The sequence below is a fragment of the Mirounga angustirostris genome, unplaced genomic scaffold, assembly GCF_029215605.1.
Source record: "Mirounga angustirostris isolate CCGP_5_RB_7025 unplaced genomic scaffold, mMirAng1.0.hap1 SCAF_15, whole genome shotgun sequence".
NCBI lineage: Eukaryota > Metazoa > Chordata > Mammalia > Carnivora > Phocidae > Mirounga > Mirounga angustirostris.
In genome coordinates this window covers 7,902,015-7,923,214 of record NW_026991723.1, presented here as the reverse complement: position 1 = coordinate 7,923,214, position 21,200 = coordinate 7,902,015, and the positions used below count along the sequence as shown (strand labels likewise).

Sequence of the window (21,200 nt, the reverse complement as noted above, 5' to 3'; positions counted from 1 at the left end):
CTTCCTAGTAAGAGAAACATGAATAAGCATTCATAGCACTGTGCTGGAAGTGAAAGTCAGGGTTCAGTGCTGTCCTTACCCTACAGGGGAAGGATAAATTAACTGCAGTGGAGAGCCAGGGTCCACGTCACAAGGGGCGGGGGGGAATGAGGAAGCAGTTTATAAAGATCATACGAGGCTCAGTGTAGGGAACTGGAAAGACAGGACAGAAGGCAGAGGAAACCACATGCCCAAAAATAGGCACGAAAGGGTAGTATTTGGGGAAATCCTCACGAAGTTGGTTGTTTCTAAAACAGGTGGAAAATGAGCTGGAGAGGTAGGAATGGGGTGAATGTCAAGGTAGAGAGGTGACTTGTATTTTATAGGTAATGGAGGTTTTAAGGCAGTGGGAATGTGGATAGATTCAGTGACCAAAAGCAATGAAAAAAGAGAGAAGAGTCAGGATCAGGGAAGAGCTTTCAGTTTGGTTTCAGCTACTGTCTTCCAGGCCCTGTATTAGTTGCTGAAAAGATATTTCCTCAAATATGAGATCATCATCCCCCCACTTCCTAGGAAAGAATCATAAAAAGCTCAAAATACTTAAGTATCTTAATCATGATAATAAAATTCACGCAGAGTTAAAGTAGGATTCCAAGGTGTTTAGTTATAATAACAATAGGTAACAATAAGTGAACTTTGACTATGTGTCATGCACCCTTGTGGTGTTAGATTTATTACAAGAGACAAAAATCCCTGCCCTCATGGAGGTTACAGGTTGAGATCATGGGGCTCGATGAAACCACCCAAAGAAAGAGAAGGTGCAGTAAGAAAAAAGCAAGCAGAGGTTATCGACCTGGGGCACACCAACGCTGAAGGGAGGTGGGCAAGGAGGATGAGAGAATTTGAATTTATTGCAGGTAAACCCAAAGATCCAACAGATTGCAAACAAAACCTCAAGTGGTTAAATGAAAACAATCCTGGTGACCTGTAATAGTTCTTAGTCTCTTATAATATCCTGAATCTTACTCCAAAGTGGCTGAAAAACACAATTGGTATAAACTTACCAATTTACATTATTGTTCCTGCAAAGGTGGTAAGTTGTGTGGCGGGGGTTGGGGGGGGCAAGTTCAGACAGGAAAATAAGATTGGAGGATCAGGTACTCTTATGGAGACTAAGTACTTCATTTAATAAATGCCAAAAGAAACAAATGTACTAGTTTGGTGTTAGTTTACAGACAAACACACACACATACACACAAATTCACCTTATTTATAAAAACAAAAAGCACAGGGTTTATAAGGTATCAGTAAGATATAGAAATCACCAATGAGGGGTATACATTTTTCTCAACCTAGTGAAAACCATTAAAAGGCATAACAGTTTTCATAATTTAAAATGATCCATTGAGGTTGAGAAGAAAATCAGCTCACATTCCTCACAAACCTAGACAAATCTCTACACAGGAGGCTCATTCCAGTAACTCTGATCTGGTAAAACAAAACAAAACAAAACAAAACATGAAAACAAGGAAACCATTTGGGAATAGTGGGATGTGCCGGCGAGTCCATTACTTTTCTCTGACTACGCGGGAAAAGGAAAACCACTCCCGCACATCAACTTACATCGCTCCGTTGGTATAGACAGTATCACTTCCTTCCACATACTGCACCTGAGCTGGGTAGACATGTTGGACCTGCTGCACAGTCTGCACCTGCTGTACCTGAAAAACAAACATTAGGATCGCCGTGAGAAGCCGATCTGACTGAGTACACAGCGTTAGCTTTGCCGCAAAGATTTCTCTAGGTGTTGAAAACTGTGAGACTCATGCTAATTTCAAGAGAAGCACGTGGGGGGTCCAGATCAACCGCAGCAAGCACGCTGAATAAATTCTCTGCCGTTTGCAGATACCTTTTCTGCAGATGTGTAGGTATAGACATACTCCAAATATTTAGGGTGAAGCTCCGGAAAGCTCCTCACTTATTCTGATGATTTACGAAACTCTCCTCACCTGGTCTGTTACAGCTAAGTTTATTTTCCAATTTAAGAAATTCATGGGGCACCTGGCTGGCTCGATCAGGACAGCATGTGACTCTTGATCTTGGGGTCATGAGTTTGAGCCCCATGTTGGGCATAGAGATGACTTCTTTAAAAAATAAAATAAAAAATTAATGATGGAAAATTTTACACACTCAAATGTAGAAAAAACACTATAATAAACCCCCTGTACTCATCATCCAAGATAAATAATTGCCACCAGCTCTCCTCTTTTAAGCCCTTACAGGATTATTTAAAGCAAGTACAGAGATTCTATCACTTCACTGGTAAATGTTTCATTTTGTTTCTAAGAGAGAAGGACTCTTTTTAACAGGAACACAATGCTAATATCACATATAAAACATTAACAGTTCCTGGATATCATCTAAAATCCAGGCACTGTTAAAATCTAATTATTCCAATGTGTCCTTACAGTTGGTTTGTTCAAATCAGGATCCAAACAGGGTCTGCATATTACATTTGGGTGAGATTTCCTATCTTTGTCTTTTACTCTCTAACAGTTTCCCATCCTTTTTATTTCTTGATATCACTTATTGAAGAAACTGGACTATTTATCTTGTAGAACTTCTGGAATTCTAGACTTGGATGACAGCATCCCGAGAGGTCATTAAATAAGTTCCTCTATCTCCTGTTTGTCCTATAAACTGGTAGTTAGATTGAGGGCCTTGAACAGGTTCAATTTTTGAAAAGCTGCCGTTATCAGTTGCCATATGACAGCTAACTGTCTCTCCTTCTTCAGTGTTAACATATAATCGGTGGGGTCAAGTGTTGTCCGCCACATCCACTTCCCATAATGCTTCCTCTTCATGCTTTCCCTGAGATCATTAGTAGCCACTGACAATCATTTTCTAGGGCTTGTATCTCAATTAATAAAGGTTATAACTCTGGTAGTCTGATTCTGTTATTCCTTCTTCATTTATTAGTAGACTTCTATAAAGAAACTCCCCTCGGGGCACCTCGGTGGCTCAGTCGGTTAAGCGTCTGCCTTCAGCTCAGGTCATGATCTCAGGGTCCTGGGATCGAGCCCCACGTTGGGCTTCCTGCTCAGCGGGGAGTCTGCTTCTCCCTCTCTCCCTCCCCCTGCTCATGCTCTCTCTCTCTCTCTCTCCCTCTCTCAAATAAATAAATAAATAAAAAGAAATTTCTCTCATTAATTATTTGGTTACTTTGAAATAAGGTTCGTACAGGAAGAGGAAGATAAATACATGATTCTTCTCCTTACCAGTACTCAGAATGTTATCCCCTAGCTCCCTTCCAAGGTGAGCAATGTGGTTTGGGGTTTGGTTTGGTTGGCATTTTTATGATTCTTGGCTGTTAAACATATTTGATGTTTTTCAGTCCAGCAGTTTTTTGGTTGGTAAACTGCCCCATCTCTGACCAATAGCAGTCCCTTCAAAGGGGATTCTGTATCTTCTGACACCATCACAGTAATCTTTCTTACCTCCCTTGCTTTCTGTTGTGATAAGATATTCTAAACTTATCTCTTACATTTCCTCTTCTAGATCTAGAATCAACCATTTCTCCAAAGAGCCTGGTTCCTAGTAGTTAGCAGTAATATAAACACGTAAAAACTGTTTAGAAAGGCAATTTATAGACAGACAGACTCTTTGAAAACTTGGTGATTTCTCCTACAGAAATATTTACCACTGGAAAAGTTGCTGTGCCATATTATTAAAAAATACAGTTTATAATAGCATAAAGTTAGAAGGGAAAGCCTTAATGACTAAAGAGCAGAGTGTTAAATAAATTAGAGGAAAACCATTCTGTAGGATATATGGCTAATGTTAGAAAAATAAAAATTGATATGTACTTTAATAACAAGATCTCTATCTCTAAGATGTTACCAAGTGAAAAAATAAGTTGCAGAATAATACTTATAGAACTGCTTTATTTATGTTTAAAAATATGTATATCTCTCATTGACATGAACATGTATATATAAATGGATATAAGTACATAAAGGAAAATAGAAGGATGCACATACAACTTCTAAAAGTGGTTTCTCTATTGAGTGACATGAAATGGGATGGGAGAGGTGAAGGGACTAGCATCTATTATTCTGAATATTTATATTACTCTTGGATTTTTAACATGAAAATGAATTCATCTGTTACATACATAATACATAAAATACAAAATCAATATGTGGAAGGACTTCCACTTCTGGCCGCAACGAAATAAATATACTAGAAATAACTCCCCACACTAAACAAGTAGAAAACTGGACAAAATATGTAAAAACAATGTTTCCGGTCATTTGAGAAAAGGCATCATAACAGTGTGATTCTTAAGAGTAGGGAAACAGACAAGGTAACCCCATAATGATCCCAGCTGTTGAAATGGAGGCATTTCCGAGACTGCTGAGCAGGAAGGGAATAACCAAGCAGAGCATGGTGATCTCACTGAAGTGAGTAGACAGACACTGGAATTGGGGAGGCTGAGGCAGCTGAAATTTGGGGGCACTGTCAGAGAGGGCATTAAGCAGAGAAATAGATCCAGAAATATTAACAGAAATTCCCTTGAGTCTGATGCTGAATACTAATCTGCACATGTAGGGGCACAGAGATACTCAAGTTCTAACCAGATACAGTGATGTGACTTTATTGAACATCCAGGGCATTTCTGTAGAAACATCAGAAGTGTTAAGCCTTAGTAGAAGGGCTTAACTAGCTCTAGACTAAGACTACTTTAGAGCCATCTCAATAAAGCTAAAAAAGGGAGCGCCTGGGTGGCTCAGTCAGTTAAGTGCCTCCTTTGGGTCAGGTCATGATCCTGGAGTCCTGGGATGGAGCCCGGCATCGGGCTCCCTTGCTCACCAAGGATTCTGTTTCTCCCTCTGCTGCTCACCCTGCTCAAGCGCTCGCTCTCTCTCTCTCTTGCACTCTCTCTCTCTCAAATAAACAAAATTTTAAAAAAATAATAAAAACATAAAGCTAAAAAATAAGCTTCGAAAAGATCAAGTTGATTCACTTAATTGCCTATACAAGACAAAGTTTGACACTTTAAAAGGAAGACAGCAAAATCCTAGAGATATAGAACAGACATATATGTAAGAATCAGAATGTCCAGTACCCAGTAAAAAATTATTAGACATGTGAAGAAGCAGGAACATGTGATCTACAACCAGGAGAAAAAAGCCAATCAACAGAAACATACAGAAATGAAAGAGAGGAAGTGCCAGGGACTTTTAAATAGCTATAAGTAGACAAATCTTAAAGGAAAACATGAATATGATGAGAAAAAAAGAAAGAAGCTATAAGGAACCAAGTAGAATATTGAAAAATACAAGTTGAAAAATATAATACCTGAAAAGAAAAATTCACTGAATGGGATTAAGAGCAGACTATATAATGCAGAAGAAGAGACGGCTCAATTTGAAAACCTAGCAATAAAAACTATCTGCTGTGGGACGCCTGGGTGGCTCAGTCGGTTAAGTGTCTGTCTTTGGCTCAGGTCATGATCCCAGGGTCCTGGGAAGATGGAAGACATAAATGAAAATACACTTTCGTAATATTCTTTGTTAAGTGGTATAATGTTACATGAACAGAGGTTATGGTAAATTAAGATATATGCTAAAAATCCTAGGACATACACAAAATTATAAAAATAGTACAGCCAATAGCAGAGATAAAATGTAATACTTAAAAACATTCAATACATCCAATAGAAGGCAGAGGAAAGAGAAGAACAACAAATGGGACAAATAGAAAAAAAATAACAAGATGCTAGTATTATATGTAACCATTTTCATAATTATATTCAATACACAAGTTTTAAAACTTGGTTGTCAGAATGGGTAGAAATGTGAGACCCAACTATACACTCTCAACCAGAATACACTTTATCTATCTATCTATCTACCTATATTTTTTTAAGAGAGAGAGAGCGGAGGTGGGGGAGTAGGAGCAGAGGAAGAGGGACAGAGAGAATCTTGAGCAGACTCCACGCTGGGCATGGGGCTCGATTTCACGACCCTGAGATCATGACCTCAGCTGAAATCAAGAGTGGGATGCCTAACCGACTGAGCCACCCAGGGGACCCCAGAACACACTTTAAGTATACAGAGACAGAAATTTTAAAAATAAAAAAATGTGGGAAAGATACTCTACAAACACCAGTCATAAGAAAGACGGAGCGGTTCTATTAGTATCAGCCTAAGTAGACTTCCAGACAAAGAAAATTACCATGAAAAAAGAGGAATATTTCATCAATAAAATTATCAAGAAGAAATATCCTGTGTTTGCATCTTAGAACAGAGTTTCAAAATACATGAAGCAAAACCTGAGAGAATTCAAAGTAGAAATAAATAGGCAAACCCACAGTCACAACTGGACATTTCAACATCCTTCTCTCCATTGTTGACAAAGACAGAAAATCAGAAAGATACAGAAATTCTCAACCAACTTGACCTAAATGACTTTCACACCACAATCCGCAGAATAGCAACAGGATATGCACTCTTGCTAGTGCTCGTGGATATGAGGCATGAAAGCTCAAATGTTGAAAATGAAAACAAGTCCTAACAAATTTAACATAATTAAAACAGGGGCTCCTGGCTGGCTCAGCTGGTTAAGCGTCTGCCTTCAGCTCAGGTCATGATCTCAGGGTCCTGGGATCAAGCTCCAGATAGGGCTCCCTGCTCAGCGGGGAGTCTGCTTTTCCGTCTCCCTCTGCCTGCCTCTCCCCCTGCTTGTGCTCACTCTCTCTGTCAAATAAATGAATAAATAAATAAAAAAAATAACAGAGTATATTCTCTGACCAGAAAAGAATTCAATTTGAAGTCAAAGATGAAAAGATACCTGGAAAACATTCAAACATTTATATGATGAACACAAACTACACTTTAATTTAACCTATAATTCATAGGAGAAACCACAAGAAAAATTAAAAAATATTTTGAGTTGAATGATGATGAAAATACCATCCATCAAAATCTGTGGAGTACAGGTAGAGCTGTGCATAAAATCTATGTTTTAAATGTTTTTATTAAGACAAAAAATCCCCAACACAGGGGCGCCTGGGTGGCTCAGTCGTTAAGCGTCTGCCTTCGGCTCAGGTCATGATCCCAGGGTCCTGGGATCGAGCCCCACATCGGGCTCCCTGCTCCGTGGGAAGCCTGCTTCTCCCTTTCCCACTCTCCCTGCTTGTGTTCTCTCTCTCACTGTGTCTCTCCCTGTCAAATAAATAAAATCTTTAAAAAAGAAATCCCCAATGCAATAAATCTAAAGTTTCAATTTTAACAAGTTAGAAAATGAAGAACAAATTAAAACTAAAGTAGGAGAAAGGAAATAACAAGCAAAAAAGCAATGAAACAGACATCTGAAAGACAACTGAAAAAAAATTTCTGAAATTTTAAACATTAAGGTAGATTTGGAGAAAAAGAAGATACAAATTATGAATACTAAGGATGAAAGGGGAAAAGCACCCTAAAGACAGAAAATAGAGCATAAAGGCACCTTAATGTCAACATTCAACTACTTAGGTTAAATGGAGAAAATCCTTAAAAGACACAAAAAACCAACACTTGAAAAAGGCAAAAAAAGAGAGAAAACACCATATATATATGAAATCAAATTTCTCTCCCCAGAGGAAACTCCAGGTCCAGTTGGCTTCACAGGTGAATTCTAGCAAATATTTCAGGAAGGGAAAAAAAAAAAGCCAATCTAACACAAACTCCCTATCACACTTTAGATGAAAAATAACTCAGACTAGGATACACAATCTTACTAATACAATCTAAACCTCGATGGATATTTCTGAATATAGCCTCTCTGCTCCTTTATAATCACCCTTTAAGATTTTGCACATTCTTGCTACCTTCTCCTAAGTTCTGGTGGTTTTCTCTATATAAATTATCTCACCAACCAACACAAATCCTCCATTTCCTTCCAGGCCTGATTAAAAATTTAGTTTCTCTAAAAAGCCTTCCGTAACTTACTTTATCCCATGAGAAAACTGTTCCTTTCTTTTTTCTCTCTTAGGACTCTTAACACAGGTGGTAGCATGTGCTTAGTAGTAACCTATGTTCTAAATTGGTTTCTTTCGTAGTAGCCAATATGGTGAGAGGTGGCAAAATCATTTAATTTGAAAATAGGAGAAGTGATTTTAAGTCTTTGTGCTGATACTTGCTGTTCATCTACTGGAATAGTCAATTTATTTAAGTAATAATTTCTTTGTGTGTAAAAAATTCTATCTTCCCCATCATTAGGAATTTCTGTGAGTATCCAAAACTATTAAATATAGATACAAAGCATGGTATAGACATATATGATAATTAAAATACATCTCAAAAAACTAGTGAAATTATTAAAAACTTCAAAAATAAGAGTCTTGTCTTCTATATCTGTGTAAATTTCAGCTTTATATCCCACTTGGTTTCAGCCATAAATATGCACAATAAATGTTCATCAAGGGTTCCTTCGAAACATGAGATTCCATAATCAAAGTAGAAGTGAAACTCAGAGAATGTCAAGAACCTTGGGAAAGAAGTCTGGATAGATGCTGGCTATCTCATCTAAGACAGCAATATAAATATGTCCCTTGATCACACTGAGACTTTACAGTACTACATAAAAACAGGACATCATTCTTTTCATTACCTGCCAAGTTAAGGAATCAACAAAGTAAATAAAGACCAAACTAAACAGTAAAAATACTGAATTACAGCATATTTTGGAGGTAATATAATTTATTATTATCCAGTATGAATGGTTTTTCTACCAATCATTAGAAACTGTGTTGAATAGACCCTCAAAACAATTTAGTGATGATGAGAAATGGAACTGCACATCGTGCTTGTGGTTTGAGAAGGTATTCTTTCAAGGGTGTAATGAAGGTGGAGGAAGTAAAAAGATGGGGAAATATGGACGGAGAAAGAAAAGGAGAAGAAAAAAAGGAAAAATAACTTTTTATGGAAAATAACTAATTTATGTATGCATGTCTCATTTCACCAATAAGAAGGTTAAGATCCTTGAGTCTTTTTTTTTTTTTAAAGATTTTATTTATTTATTTGAGAGAGAGAGAATGAGAGACAGAGAGCACGAGAGGGAGGAGGGTCAGAGGGAGAAGCAGACTCCCTGCCGAGCAGGGATCCCGATGCGGGACTCGATCCTGGGACTCCAGGATCATGACCTGAGCCGAAGGCCGTCGCTTAACCAACTGAGCCACCCAGGCGCCCCCTTGAGTCTCTTATTTAGTTTTTATTTGAGGGGTTGTTTGATTTTCTTTCTCTCCTCCTTTCTTCCCTTCTTTCTTTGTTCCCTCTTCCTCCCCCTCCCCTTCTTTCTTTCCTTCCTTCCTTCCTTCCTTCCTTCCTTCCTTCCTTCCTTCCTTCCCTTCCTCTTCTGTTTTGACAATGGGGATCCATTATTAATAAAGGTGGGTTGGAGAGCCACAGAAACGCCCTCTCTCACCCCAACTTAGTCAGACCCAGGAAGATATCTGCGTCTATAGAACCAGTCTTGCAGAGTTTACAAACCTAGTCACAGGCTGGAAAATGAGAATGGCAGAATTCCAGCCCACCCCTACCCTTGGCCCAAGTTCCCACATATAGAGCAGAGAACTTTTTTTTATATTGTTGGTATATTCCCAAAGACCCAACACAATAAAAATACACTGTAAATATTTAATAATTATTCAATAATTAAATAATGCCCAGTACCCAGCAAAGAAAATGCCCAGTGAATATTTGTTAAATTTAGAGTATCTTCTAAATGTGGATAAGTGCATTTGTTTTTTTAATAATGAAACCACCAAGGAACGCTTATTATTCCAAAGTGAACCGATGTGATCACTTTGAATGCCCTTTAATGCATCTTTAAAAACCAAAGGTGAAATTCTAAGAGGAAGTGTATGCTCTTTTCTCTTTCCTAAAATAATTAACTGTGACTTAAATTTGTTCAAATATTTGATAATGTTCTTACGTTAAACATTAGTTTGTATTCAAATATTTACTAAATTATTATCTATTATAAGTTTATTTTCTATTTTATTTGCCATACTTTAGTGCAGTGATGTTGGAAACAAAGGCAAAAAAAATTAAATTTCTGTACAACTTACAGCCCATTGACAAGTTTCCTTGAGACAGGTGGAATGACTTTCCTCTAGGAACTCAACTGCCTCACAGTTATTACTTTGTTTGCTAAGGGCAAAAGGCATTCCTAGCTTAACATTATCCTGACCTCCAGGATCCTGTAAGTCTCCTTTAACATATAAAAATTCCTTTGGAAGCTTCCTTTATCTCTACCTGCCCCCAAGATAGATGTTAGCAATCATCCTCCAAGCATATGGCCCACTGATACACATCTGAAGGGTCTCATGACTAAGGTTTAATTAGACAGTAATAAATGACCTTTTCCTAACAAGAGACAGCCCCCTCAAGGTCCAGGAAACCTTGCTTCCAAATTCCTTAGAGACTTACACTAACCCTAACCCCCTTCCAACTTGAAAGTATATAATCAACCACTCCTCAGGACCCCAGTGCAGCCCTTTCTGCCCACAGGTCCTGTACCCGGGCTTTAATAAAACCACCTTTTTGTACTGAAGATGTCTCAAGAATTCGTTCTTGACCATTCACTCCAAACCCCAACATTTCCACATCACAGGAACCATTCAGGTCAGCATTACTAAGAGAGATGGAGAAACTTACACCATGTAGGCATTTCATTACCATTCCTAGGAACTATATATTCCATCCATCTTCGTGAAATCTATAAACTGTCACATTTTACTGCCCACCCTATCAAAGCTCTTAGGGGAAAGGAAAAAGATGATTAAATAAATTCTGTAGGAAACTGACTTTCTTTTAATTTCATTGTCTTTCCCAAAATAAATTCAGTTGCATTTCCCAAAAGTTTTTCACCATTTTTGAATTTTAATAAACAATAAAGTGGTGAAAATGGGAACTGAAAAGAGTTGGACAAAGGCAGAATTAGGAAGAACAACCAACTATTTCTATAATGAACTGTTCAATGAATAAAAATGACCTTGGGCTAATTTCTAAAAGGTTACCTAGTACATGAATGAATGTTGGCAGTAATGAGGTCTGACCATAATAACGTTCTCTACCAGAAATTTATCCATTCTCTGTCAAATGAAGGGGAAAAAAATCCCCCCAAATATAAATATATTCAACAATATATTTACATTCATAGACACTAGATGAATTAAGCAACTTAACCCTGTCTTACTGATACATATTTAAACGAAGCTACTCTTATTACTATTCAAATGTGGTATTACAAATGCATTTGCTTATTTTTGTACACTTTTATAATTCTTATTATTTATAAAGGAAGTGAATACCAAACAAAGTACATACCACAGGAAAATGTGCTAGCTCGACAGAATCCATTAGTATATTTTGAGGACAAATTTATACAATATGTTGTTTTGGACTTGCTTCAAAAAAAAATAAAATGAATCACACTTCAAAACAAATCCTTTTCAACAGTGAATGAAGTCATTTATAATTGTTAAGCTTATTAGTCAGCGAAGAACAACATTAGTTTCTTCGTAAAAACATCTTTATTATGTCAAGATCTTCACTGCCTTTCTTATATAAGAGCATTCCTTACACTTGTGGTTGGAATCAGACATTTCAAATCTTAGTACAGACAGTCCCTGACTTATGATGATTCAACTTAACAATTTTAAGCAATAGGCATTCAGTAGAAACCAGACTTTGAATTTTGAATTTCAATCTTTTCCCAGGCTAAAGATACACGCTACGATGTTCTCTTATGATCACATTCTCTTGATGTGATCATGAGGGTAAACAACTGACAGATATCAGATACCCTTATACAACCCTTCTGTACCAAACAACCATTCTGCTTTTCACTCCAAGTGTAGTCAATAGTTACATGAGATATTTATTCAATACTTTATTATAAAACAGGCTTTGTGTTAGATGACTTTGTTCAACTGTAGATTAATGTAAGTGTCCTCAGCACATTTCAGGTAGGCTGGGCTCAGCTATGATGTTTGGTAAGTGAGGTGTATTAGCATTTTTGACTTAGGATATTTTCAACTTATGAGGCGTTTACCCACATGTAACCCCATCGTAAGTCGAGGAAGATCTATACTGAGAACTGTCAAAAACTGCATTAAGATGCCTTTGATAGGCCCACAAGAGATGTAGAAGAGCTCTTCGCAGATGAAAAACATGGGTTATTAGAGTGGCTATATTAGAGACTGCTGTGGACTGACCAAAGTGAGGCAGAAGGAAAAGAACCCACATCGGAACAGCTATTAATAAAAGGGCAGTGGGGAAGAGTTAGACATCCAGAGCAGCGGCAGAGAGTTAATTAGAAAAGCAGCCATGTGAGAAAAGGGAAGGAACAGAACTCATTCACTATTTCTGGACTGGTAAAACTGAAGGGAACTGAAGGGACTGAGGAAAGATAAGTCAAAAAGTTGAGAGTGCACCGTGTGGGTATGCTAGAAGGGAAGGCGTGAGGACCGAAAAAGCATACGGGAAAAACTAATTTCCTTAACAGGCACAGGTTATGAAAATGGAAACCATAAACCTAAATCCATTTTTTTCAGTCTTGGTTAAAAGTAAAATAAATGACATGTCACAAGGTATTGACTACATCTTGTCAAGAAAGAATTCTACAAATATTGCGAATGTTGAAAATAATTTGCGGTAAAGGATGTTTATGACAGGACCACAGTGAATAAAAGCACAGCTAAGTGACAGGACAGGCTGGGGGGGAAAAATGTTACTTAAATCTCCCTCATCGGGTTTATTGAGAAAAAACAAGAGGTTTCCCCAGCTCTTTAACATCAGTTTACAAAATTCATGGGGCACCTGGGTGGTTCAGTCACTTAAGCGTCTGCCTTGGCTCAGGTCACGATCCCAAGGGTCCTGGGATCGAGCCCCGTGTCAGGATCCCTGCTCAGCAGGGAGTCTGCTTCTCCCTCTCCCTCTCCCCCTGTTTGTGCTCTCTATCTCTCTGTCAAATAAATAAATAAGATCTTAAAAAAAAATTTACAAAGTTCTTCCTGGAATACTCAGTGATAACCACAAAATCCCTGTTTAATCTTTTAGGAATGGAAGACCTTCCGCTTCAAAGAATGTGGTGAATGTGAGCTTTTGGAAAACAGGGTGTTATTCATTTAAATGACAGAATTCATTTATGTAGAAAAATGAATTTGTTCACTTATTGTAAACTGACTCCCTGGCCCTGTGTTAGTCGATTCTCTCACTTATAAACTGTGTAGCTTCCTTTGTTTCAGAAACACTCAGATTTTTGGATATCGCTTTCTCATAGTAGGACTTTCAGTAAACAAATGATCGTTCTAGCACATTCAAATCCCATAAACACCACAAAGCCTACTTCTTCAACAGGGCTGGAGTTACAACTTGGAACTTTAGCTTTATAGGATTTATTTACCAAAACTACATAGTTGCTGTAGGCAACTAGAAGTTGTTAGGAAAATGTAAGAATTATTATTATACTTGGACTTCAGGTAGAATTATATGAATGCTTTAGTGGTGGTAAGTAAGGTCTTGGCTCACTATCTGATGATATGAACATAGGGGACTCAATCAGCAGTGAATCAGTTCAATCATCCCTAACAGCCTAGCATGAGTCTCCCAAAGAATCATGTTATCTGACTTGTATCAAAGAGTAGAAGCTACTTCAAAGGAGTGAAGCAAGTTCCCAAAGAGAGGAAGTGTTTCTAGGACGAGGGATGTGGCTCAGAACAAATTTAGTTTAGAATGATTTCTCAATGACAAAATGATGGATATTACATAAAATATATAAACCTGTTTTTGTGTCAAAAGGAAAAAGGTAACAACTACTTTGTACAAGTACAGAACACTTTCTTCTTTTCTCTTTTTTTTTTTTAACATTGTATTTATTTAGGGAGAGAGAGAGATCAAGAGAGCAGGTGAACAGTAGAGAGGGGCAGAGGGAGAGAGAAAATCTCGAGCAGATTCTGCATTGATCTCGGAGCCCGATGCGGGGCTCGATCCCACGACCCTGAGATCATGACCTGAGCCAAAATCAAGAGTCGGACACTCAACTGACTGCCCCACCCAGGTGCGCCTTTTTTTTTTTTTAGTTAATTAATTGTTATTGAAGTATAGTTGATATATAATATTACATTAGTTTCAGGTGTACAACATAGTGACTTGGTAAGTCTGTAGTTATCCTATGCTCACCACAAGCAGAGCTACCATCTGTCACCATACGATGTTATCACAATACCATTACTATATTCCCTACGCTGCTTCCTTCATCCCTATGACTTACTCACTCCATAACTGGAAATCTGTGTCTCCCACTCCCCTTCACCCATTTTGCCTATCCTCCAACCCCTCCCCTGGGGCAACCATCAGTTTGTTCTCTGTATTTATGAGTTGTGGTTTTTTTTGCTTGAGGAACACATTTTTTTATGATTATAACACTCTTAAACATTATTTCCCTTGGGGCCCAGCAAGACTGACCAATACTAAGATTCAACTAAAGTAAGTAATAATTCCTGGGGGAAGGAATTTACTAAATAATACTCTGGTGACCAGAAAGAGTAAATGAGCTAAGTACACCAAATTTACTGCAGTATTAGGAGAGGTCTTTGAAACAGAAAGCTCCCTCTAGTCTTTCTAGTAATAAGTGAAACTATATAGAAACATAAAATATCCATAAATGTAAGCAGCGCATCAGAAGATCTAACTGCATAAAATCAAGTCTAGACTGACCATTAGAATATGCACTTCAAATGCATCTCCTGGTAAGAATACATAGATATGGATTCATACTTGCTCTGAGTGTCTATGGTAACGATGCATATTTGCAGGAATCGAGATGTTGACTCCCCTGGGGTGGAGTGCTGGGAATTAGGAGAATGCGTTGGTAGCCGAAGCACTGTGACCCAAGTAACAGACCCTCTTAGTTATACAGGATTGTTAAACTGGTGCTAATACTACTATTTAGAGTGATATGCAATATCGCTTCATTCACCAAAATCCTGAGATGAAACGGAGACGGTAGGCAGCTTTATCCCCATTTTATAAATAGTGACATAAATACAAAGACATCATGACAACCCAAAGACATGGTAAATGACAGATAGCAATGACTCCAGGTCTTCTGACTCCAATCCTATAATTCTTTCAACAATACCAGTGTTTCCCCAAATGTGGGAGGAATGACACTGGTGTTACAGAGGCAAGGCATTAAATAATTATAAATATAAGAACATAATCCATTTTCAATTATCTTTAAATCACTCTGATAAGGAAAAGGTCTCAGTCTTCACCACCTCTGACACTTAATAATCTCACTTTTTTAAAAGGACAATAAGCCTCAGTGTTGATCTTTGTCAAAAAAGAGCAGCAAGCCAAATCACATAATATTATTTCATTTTTACTGTATTTAGCTTAATGTGTATCTTCCATTTACATCGAGATAGTAGCCTGTTCATTTTACATAGAAATTTAAGATCTTCTTTTGTAATGTATGGTGATTGACATAGCATAATGATATAAAATTAAAAACAAAAAAATGAATTCATTTAAGTAATTTTATAGAAAACTAGTAAGTAAAAAAAAATATAGTAGACTCTGGATAAAGCAAAAATCATGAGGCCATTTGCAAAAGACAAAAAACTGCCCTGCATATCACACACTACAAATCATACTCTTAATAAATAAGACGACATCAAAAGACTTACCACTTTAGAGAGATTTACATCTCATACATGAATTAAAACAGAACTGGTTACTTCATTGTATCCACTTACTAGCTCCCTAAATCCTGAAATAGAACGGGTAGCAGTCATAATTCTACCATAGCAGGGGTCAAGTTACTTCTGAAGCAAACGGTTGGTAGATCACCTACTTTTTGGGCAATGTTGCATTTTATATATCCCAATATTTTTATAATCAAAATTACAAATAAGTACAGTTTCATAAGATTCATACAATACAGAAATAATCACAGTAAAATTGCCTCCTGGTTTTTTTTTTTTAAGATTTTATTTATTTATTTGACAGAGAGATAGCGAGAGCAGAAACACAAGCAGGGTGAGTGGGAGAGGGAGAAGCAGGCTTCCCACCGAGTAGGGAGCCCGATGCCGGGGCTCGATCCCAGGACCCTGGGACCATGACTTGAGCCGAAGGCAGATGCTTAACTGACTGAGCCACCCAGGCGCCCCAGCCTCCTATTTTACGCTCACACTCATTTCCCACTATTCCTCTCCCAGGAGATAACGAATAACTGTGGGACAGTGTGCATCCCTCCAATCCTCTAACAATAAATACATCTTCATGTGTATATAGGTCTCTGGACTAACCAGGATAGTTAACACTAACTGTAACAACAGACAACACCTAAATCACCCAGCTAATGGACGTGTAGGAGGCCCAGCTCCCAGGTCACTTGGAGACCCTCGTTAACAGAGGCTCTCTCATGGTGTAGATGTGTCACCCTGATGCAGCCTTGGAGGGGGTGAGAGATTGTAGGGGTGACATCACAGCTCCCGAATGCCTTGACTGACAAATAGTACATGTCACTTTTGCTCACAACCCAATACTCAGAAAACACACACAGTCCAACCTAAATGTAAGGAGAAACACCGAGGTGAACATTCTGTCTCTGCTACAGTATCTTTTTGTTGGAGAGTACATGTATGGACCAGGTGAGATGTAATGCGTTTTCCTGCTACTTGCTTTTCTACACTGAACAATACCTCGTAGAGCTCTTTCCAAGTGCGTGTGCATGATGTGTCTGAATTGACACGCAAGCACAACTATTTGTATTGGTTTCACAAGTACACCATAGTATAGATAAAGCTTAACTTATTTAACCATTCCACAAGTGATGAACATTTAGGTTACTTTTCTTCTATCATTAAAAACACTAGGAGAAGGACTGCACCTGCTTTTTATCAAACATTCTAGGGGGTGGATCTCTCCATATGTTTACCGGCCATGTGTTTTTCATGTTTTGTGAATAGCCTATTCATATGCTTTGCCCATTTATCTACTGCATTGTTTGTCTTCCCTTAATGATTTACAGGACTCGTTAAAGATGATGACATTTTTATTCCCACGCATTTCATGCCTCTTTCTCCTTTAAATTTGTTTATGGTGTTTATTAACTATTACGTGGCGAAATAGGTCAACTTCTTTCCTAGAAGGCTTGTGATGCTTTATGTTCTATGTAAGATGACCATCCCCTTCCTAAGATTATGAAAAAATACTTCCCGCTTTTGTTTGTATTGGCTTTGTAGTTTTAAAACTGATTAGCTCTATAACCTATTTTGGGCATTAAGACAAAGGTCTCACTTTGTTGTTGCCATTGTTTTTCCAAACAGATACCAATTTTTCTCAACACCATTTATGCCACTATCCATTTATTATTTGATGTTTATATGTTTATCATGAACCAAGTTTTTATTTATACATAGATCTATCTATTTACTCTTGGTCTGTCATCACTCAGTTTTTATTACTATTGCTTTATCAAGCTTTCTGAAATTACAAAGAACAAATTCTGTCCCCAATGCTTTTCTTTTTGCAAAATTTTCTGGACTATTCTTGTATATATTCTTTGCCATTAACTTTATAATCAGATTTTTGACTTTCAAGAAAACCTTGCTATGTGTTTTATTTGCATTATATTGAAATTATATCTCATTTTAGAACTTAGGGTCTTCATTTTAATGGCCTTCCACACGTGAGTTACATGCTTCACCCTAGGTCGCTGCTGACGCGTGAGCTTTTATAAAGACTGATGCTAGACTTCAAAGTGACCTGGTCAGCGACAATTCCCAAAATGTCCCCACCCTCAGATTTCAGTCCCATACCCATGAAGCCCATGAATATGATGAGTGATTCTGCTATGTTATATGGCACCGTTGAGCTCAAAATAAAGTAAAACTGATCCAGCCTCAGGAGCCCTTAAAATAAGTTTAGGGCTTGTCTGGCTGATGGCAGGAGAGGGAGTGAGAAAGTCAAGGACGAGAAGGCCTTGCCATGTGATTATTGCTGGGCAGATGGAGGGAGAGGAGTCATGTGGGCAACCTCTGGGAGCAGAGAGTGGACCCCACCCAGCTGAGAGCCAGCAAGAAAACAGAGACCTCAGTCCTACAACTGAAAGGAAGGAAATGAATTCAGCCAGCAACCTCTATTAGCATGGTCGTGAATTCTTCCCCAGGACCTCTAGGTAAAAAAGCCCAAGGTGACACACCCCTTAGTTTCATTTCAGTAAGACCTAGAACAGAGAACCCAGAGGAGTCCATTCAGACTTCTGACTACAGAAAATTATGACATAATAAATGGGAATTGCTTTAAGCCACGAAATTTGTAATTTGTTACACAGCGACAGAAAACTAATCCAGGATAGACTTCAAGGAAATTGTTACCACCATCTTTCACCTGCATGGGTTTTCAGGATTCCCAGGGAGAAACGAGATACACTCAGAATCACCTCCCCCTTCTTCGCTGATAGTCTCACGATACTCCCTAATTAGGAGCAACATAGATACTAACCTAAATCTTTAATTTACTGCTAATTTTAAGGCTTTTGGGAAATGAAAGGCTAATTTTTCGTCAAAAAGCTCGAATATTTAAGATACAGACTAAGTCAGAAACAAAACTATCAAAGGACCAAAAAAAAAAAAAAAGCATATAATAAAACTTTAGGACAATAATAACTATCATCAAACCCTAGAACCCAAAATCTATTTCACAAGAGGTCAGGATATATACGATAAACAGGGTTCTTTCAGTATTTATCTACATATATGCGTTGACTATATTTAAAGGAGAATGCAACATTTGGGTAAAACGGTTATTGCTAACAGTCTCGATTCCACTAGTATAAATTGTTCCAGCATTTATACCTTTTGTCTTTAAGTGAAAATGCAAGTTTTTGGGGTGCCTGGGTGGCTCAGTCAGTTAGGTGTCTGCTTTCAGCTCAGGTCATGATCCCAAGGTCCTAGGATCGAGCCCCATGTCAGGCTCTCTGCTCAGCGGGGAGCCTGCTTCTCCCTCTGCCTCTGCCTGCCACTCCCCCTGCTTGTGCTCTCTCTCTGTCAAATAAATAAATAAAATCTTCAAAAAAAAAAAAAGAAAATACAAGTTTTCCATCTGAGCCACTCAGGCGCCCTGAAAATGCAAGTTCTCACATTATATATTAAATTTCTAAAATTCTTCATACTCTAAGAAATACTGAAATCAGCTTAGAAAAATCTGAACTGATATAAAGCTGAATTATATAATTTAAAAAAAGATACCTTAAAAGAAAATTTACGATGGTCCTCAATGGCTAGACTGAATATAAAATAAGATTCCCTATTTTTGTCTGCATGCTTCTATACTATTTAAATCCTTTTTAGTGAAATGTGTTGCATGTAGCATTTGTGTAAAATGTTTAAGACAAAAGAATGAATAAGGTAAAGCAAGGAAAAAGTTCAGCAGTGAATATGAAGGATGATGATTTCAATTTCCAGAGAATTGATAGCAACACCCTAATTTTTAGAATTTAAAAAAAAATAGAGAAAAGTAAACATAGAAAGAGGAGAAATATTTAAAAATAAGAAAATACTGTGGGGTGCCTGGGTGGCTCAGTCAGTAAGCGTCTACCTTGGGCTTGGGTCATGATCCCACGGTCCTGGGACAGAGCCCCGCATCGGGCTCCCTACTCAGCAGGGAGCCTGTTTCTCCCTCTCCCCGCTCGTGCTCTCTCTCTCTCTCTGAAATAAATAAATAAAATCTTTAAAAAAAAATAAGAAAATACTCTAACATGGAATAATGATTAGCTACTTGTTAGAACTGCTAAAACAATGTCATAAAAGTGAATTTGAAAGAAAACAATTTCCTATTCATTGGCTGAAATAAATTTTAGAAGTTGATTCTCTTAGTCAAAATTGGTTTTTAAAATTATTGATTTGTACAATATTGCTCTTCTCAAAATTCTAATTTCTATGAAAGAGAAGTGAGAGAATTGTAGTGATAGACTTAGGAACCAGTATCTTTCTTAAAGCTTTGAGAGATGGTCTTATCAGGAGGATGGACACAGATCTTGTTTACTTAACTGATTTATTTTGATGATTTTCAACTCAGTAAACAAAAGGCATTATTGATCTAACTACCAAGGCGTCCCTGAACCTTGGGGAACAGGTTTGCAATGGATCTGATCATCACTGGGAAAGCCAGCCATGTGAATTCTATTTCCCACTTGCCAGCTAAACTGCCCGGAACCCCTCAATGGAGAATGATTCCTTTGAGTTCTTCCTTTTCCCACTCCTCAGCACTGTAGTTTATAATTTAAATCCCGTGCCTTGTCATCCATTTGCATCTTATATAACTAACTTCCCTGCAAAAACAATGCTGGTTCTGATCCAGAGGAGAGAGGGGCAATTTTGTTTCTTAAGGAAACCCCATGAAGGCAGGAAGAATGTCTGTTGCCTTCTTTATCACCTATCACAAGGCTGAGTATATGGCAAATCCTCAGGAAGGATCTGTTGAAGGAAAGGAGGCAGGCACAAACCACAATTCAGCAAATAACTGAGCTACCAAGGAAAAATAAGAACAAAAAAATCACACAGGCAAATGGCAAGGGCAGGTATGGGGCAGGAAACATAAAGAAAAGAAGGTGGTAGAGAAGGGAGCATGAAACTTTCAGTTCTCATACTATTCCTAACTAAAGCAGTTTTATTTTTCCCTACTTCATGACTTTCGTATTAAATCACTCCACAAAGGGGCACCTGGGTGGTTCAGCAGGTTAAGCATCTGCCTTCGGCTCAGGTCATGATCTCAGGGTCCCCAGATCGAGCCCCGCATCGGGCTCCCTGCTCAGAGGGGAGTCTGCTTCTCCCTCTCCATCTGCCCCTATGCACTCCCATGTGCTCTCTCTCATTTAAATAAATAAATAAAATCTTTAAAAATATTAATAGGGGCGCCTGAGTGGCTCAGTCATTAAGCGTCTGCCTTCGGCTCAGGTCATGGTCCCAGGGTCCTGGGATCGAGCCCCGCATTGGGCTCCCTGCTCAGTGGGAAGCCTGCTTCTCCCTCTCCCACTCCCCCTGCTTGTGTTCCCTCTCTCGCTGTCTCTCTCTGTCAAATAAATAAATCTTTAAAAATAATAATAAAAAAATACATTGCTCCACATATGTGCTACTTTTAAAGAATAAAACTCATTGGGTT

General features: G+C 38.1%; 1 protein-coding gene across 4 annotated transcripts in view; it reads right to left on the bottom strand.

The window, feature by feature from the left end:
- RFX3 (regulatory factor X3) overlaps nt 1-21,200 on the bottom strand; it is a 302,075-nt gene that overhangs the window by 122,601 nt on the left and 158,274 nt on the right. For all 4 annotated transcript variants that reach the window (XM_064579886.1, XM_064579885.1, XM_054509150.2 and 1 more), the window contains one exon: nt 1,603-1,700. In XM_064579886.1, the coding sequence (XP_064435956.1) occupies nt 1,603-1,700 (98 nt within the window). The remainder of the gene's footprint in view (nt 1-1,602; nt 1,701-21,200) is intronic.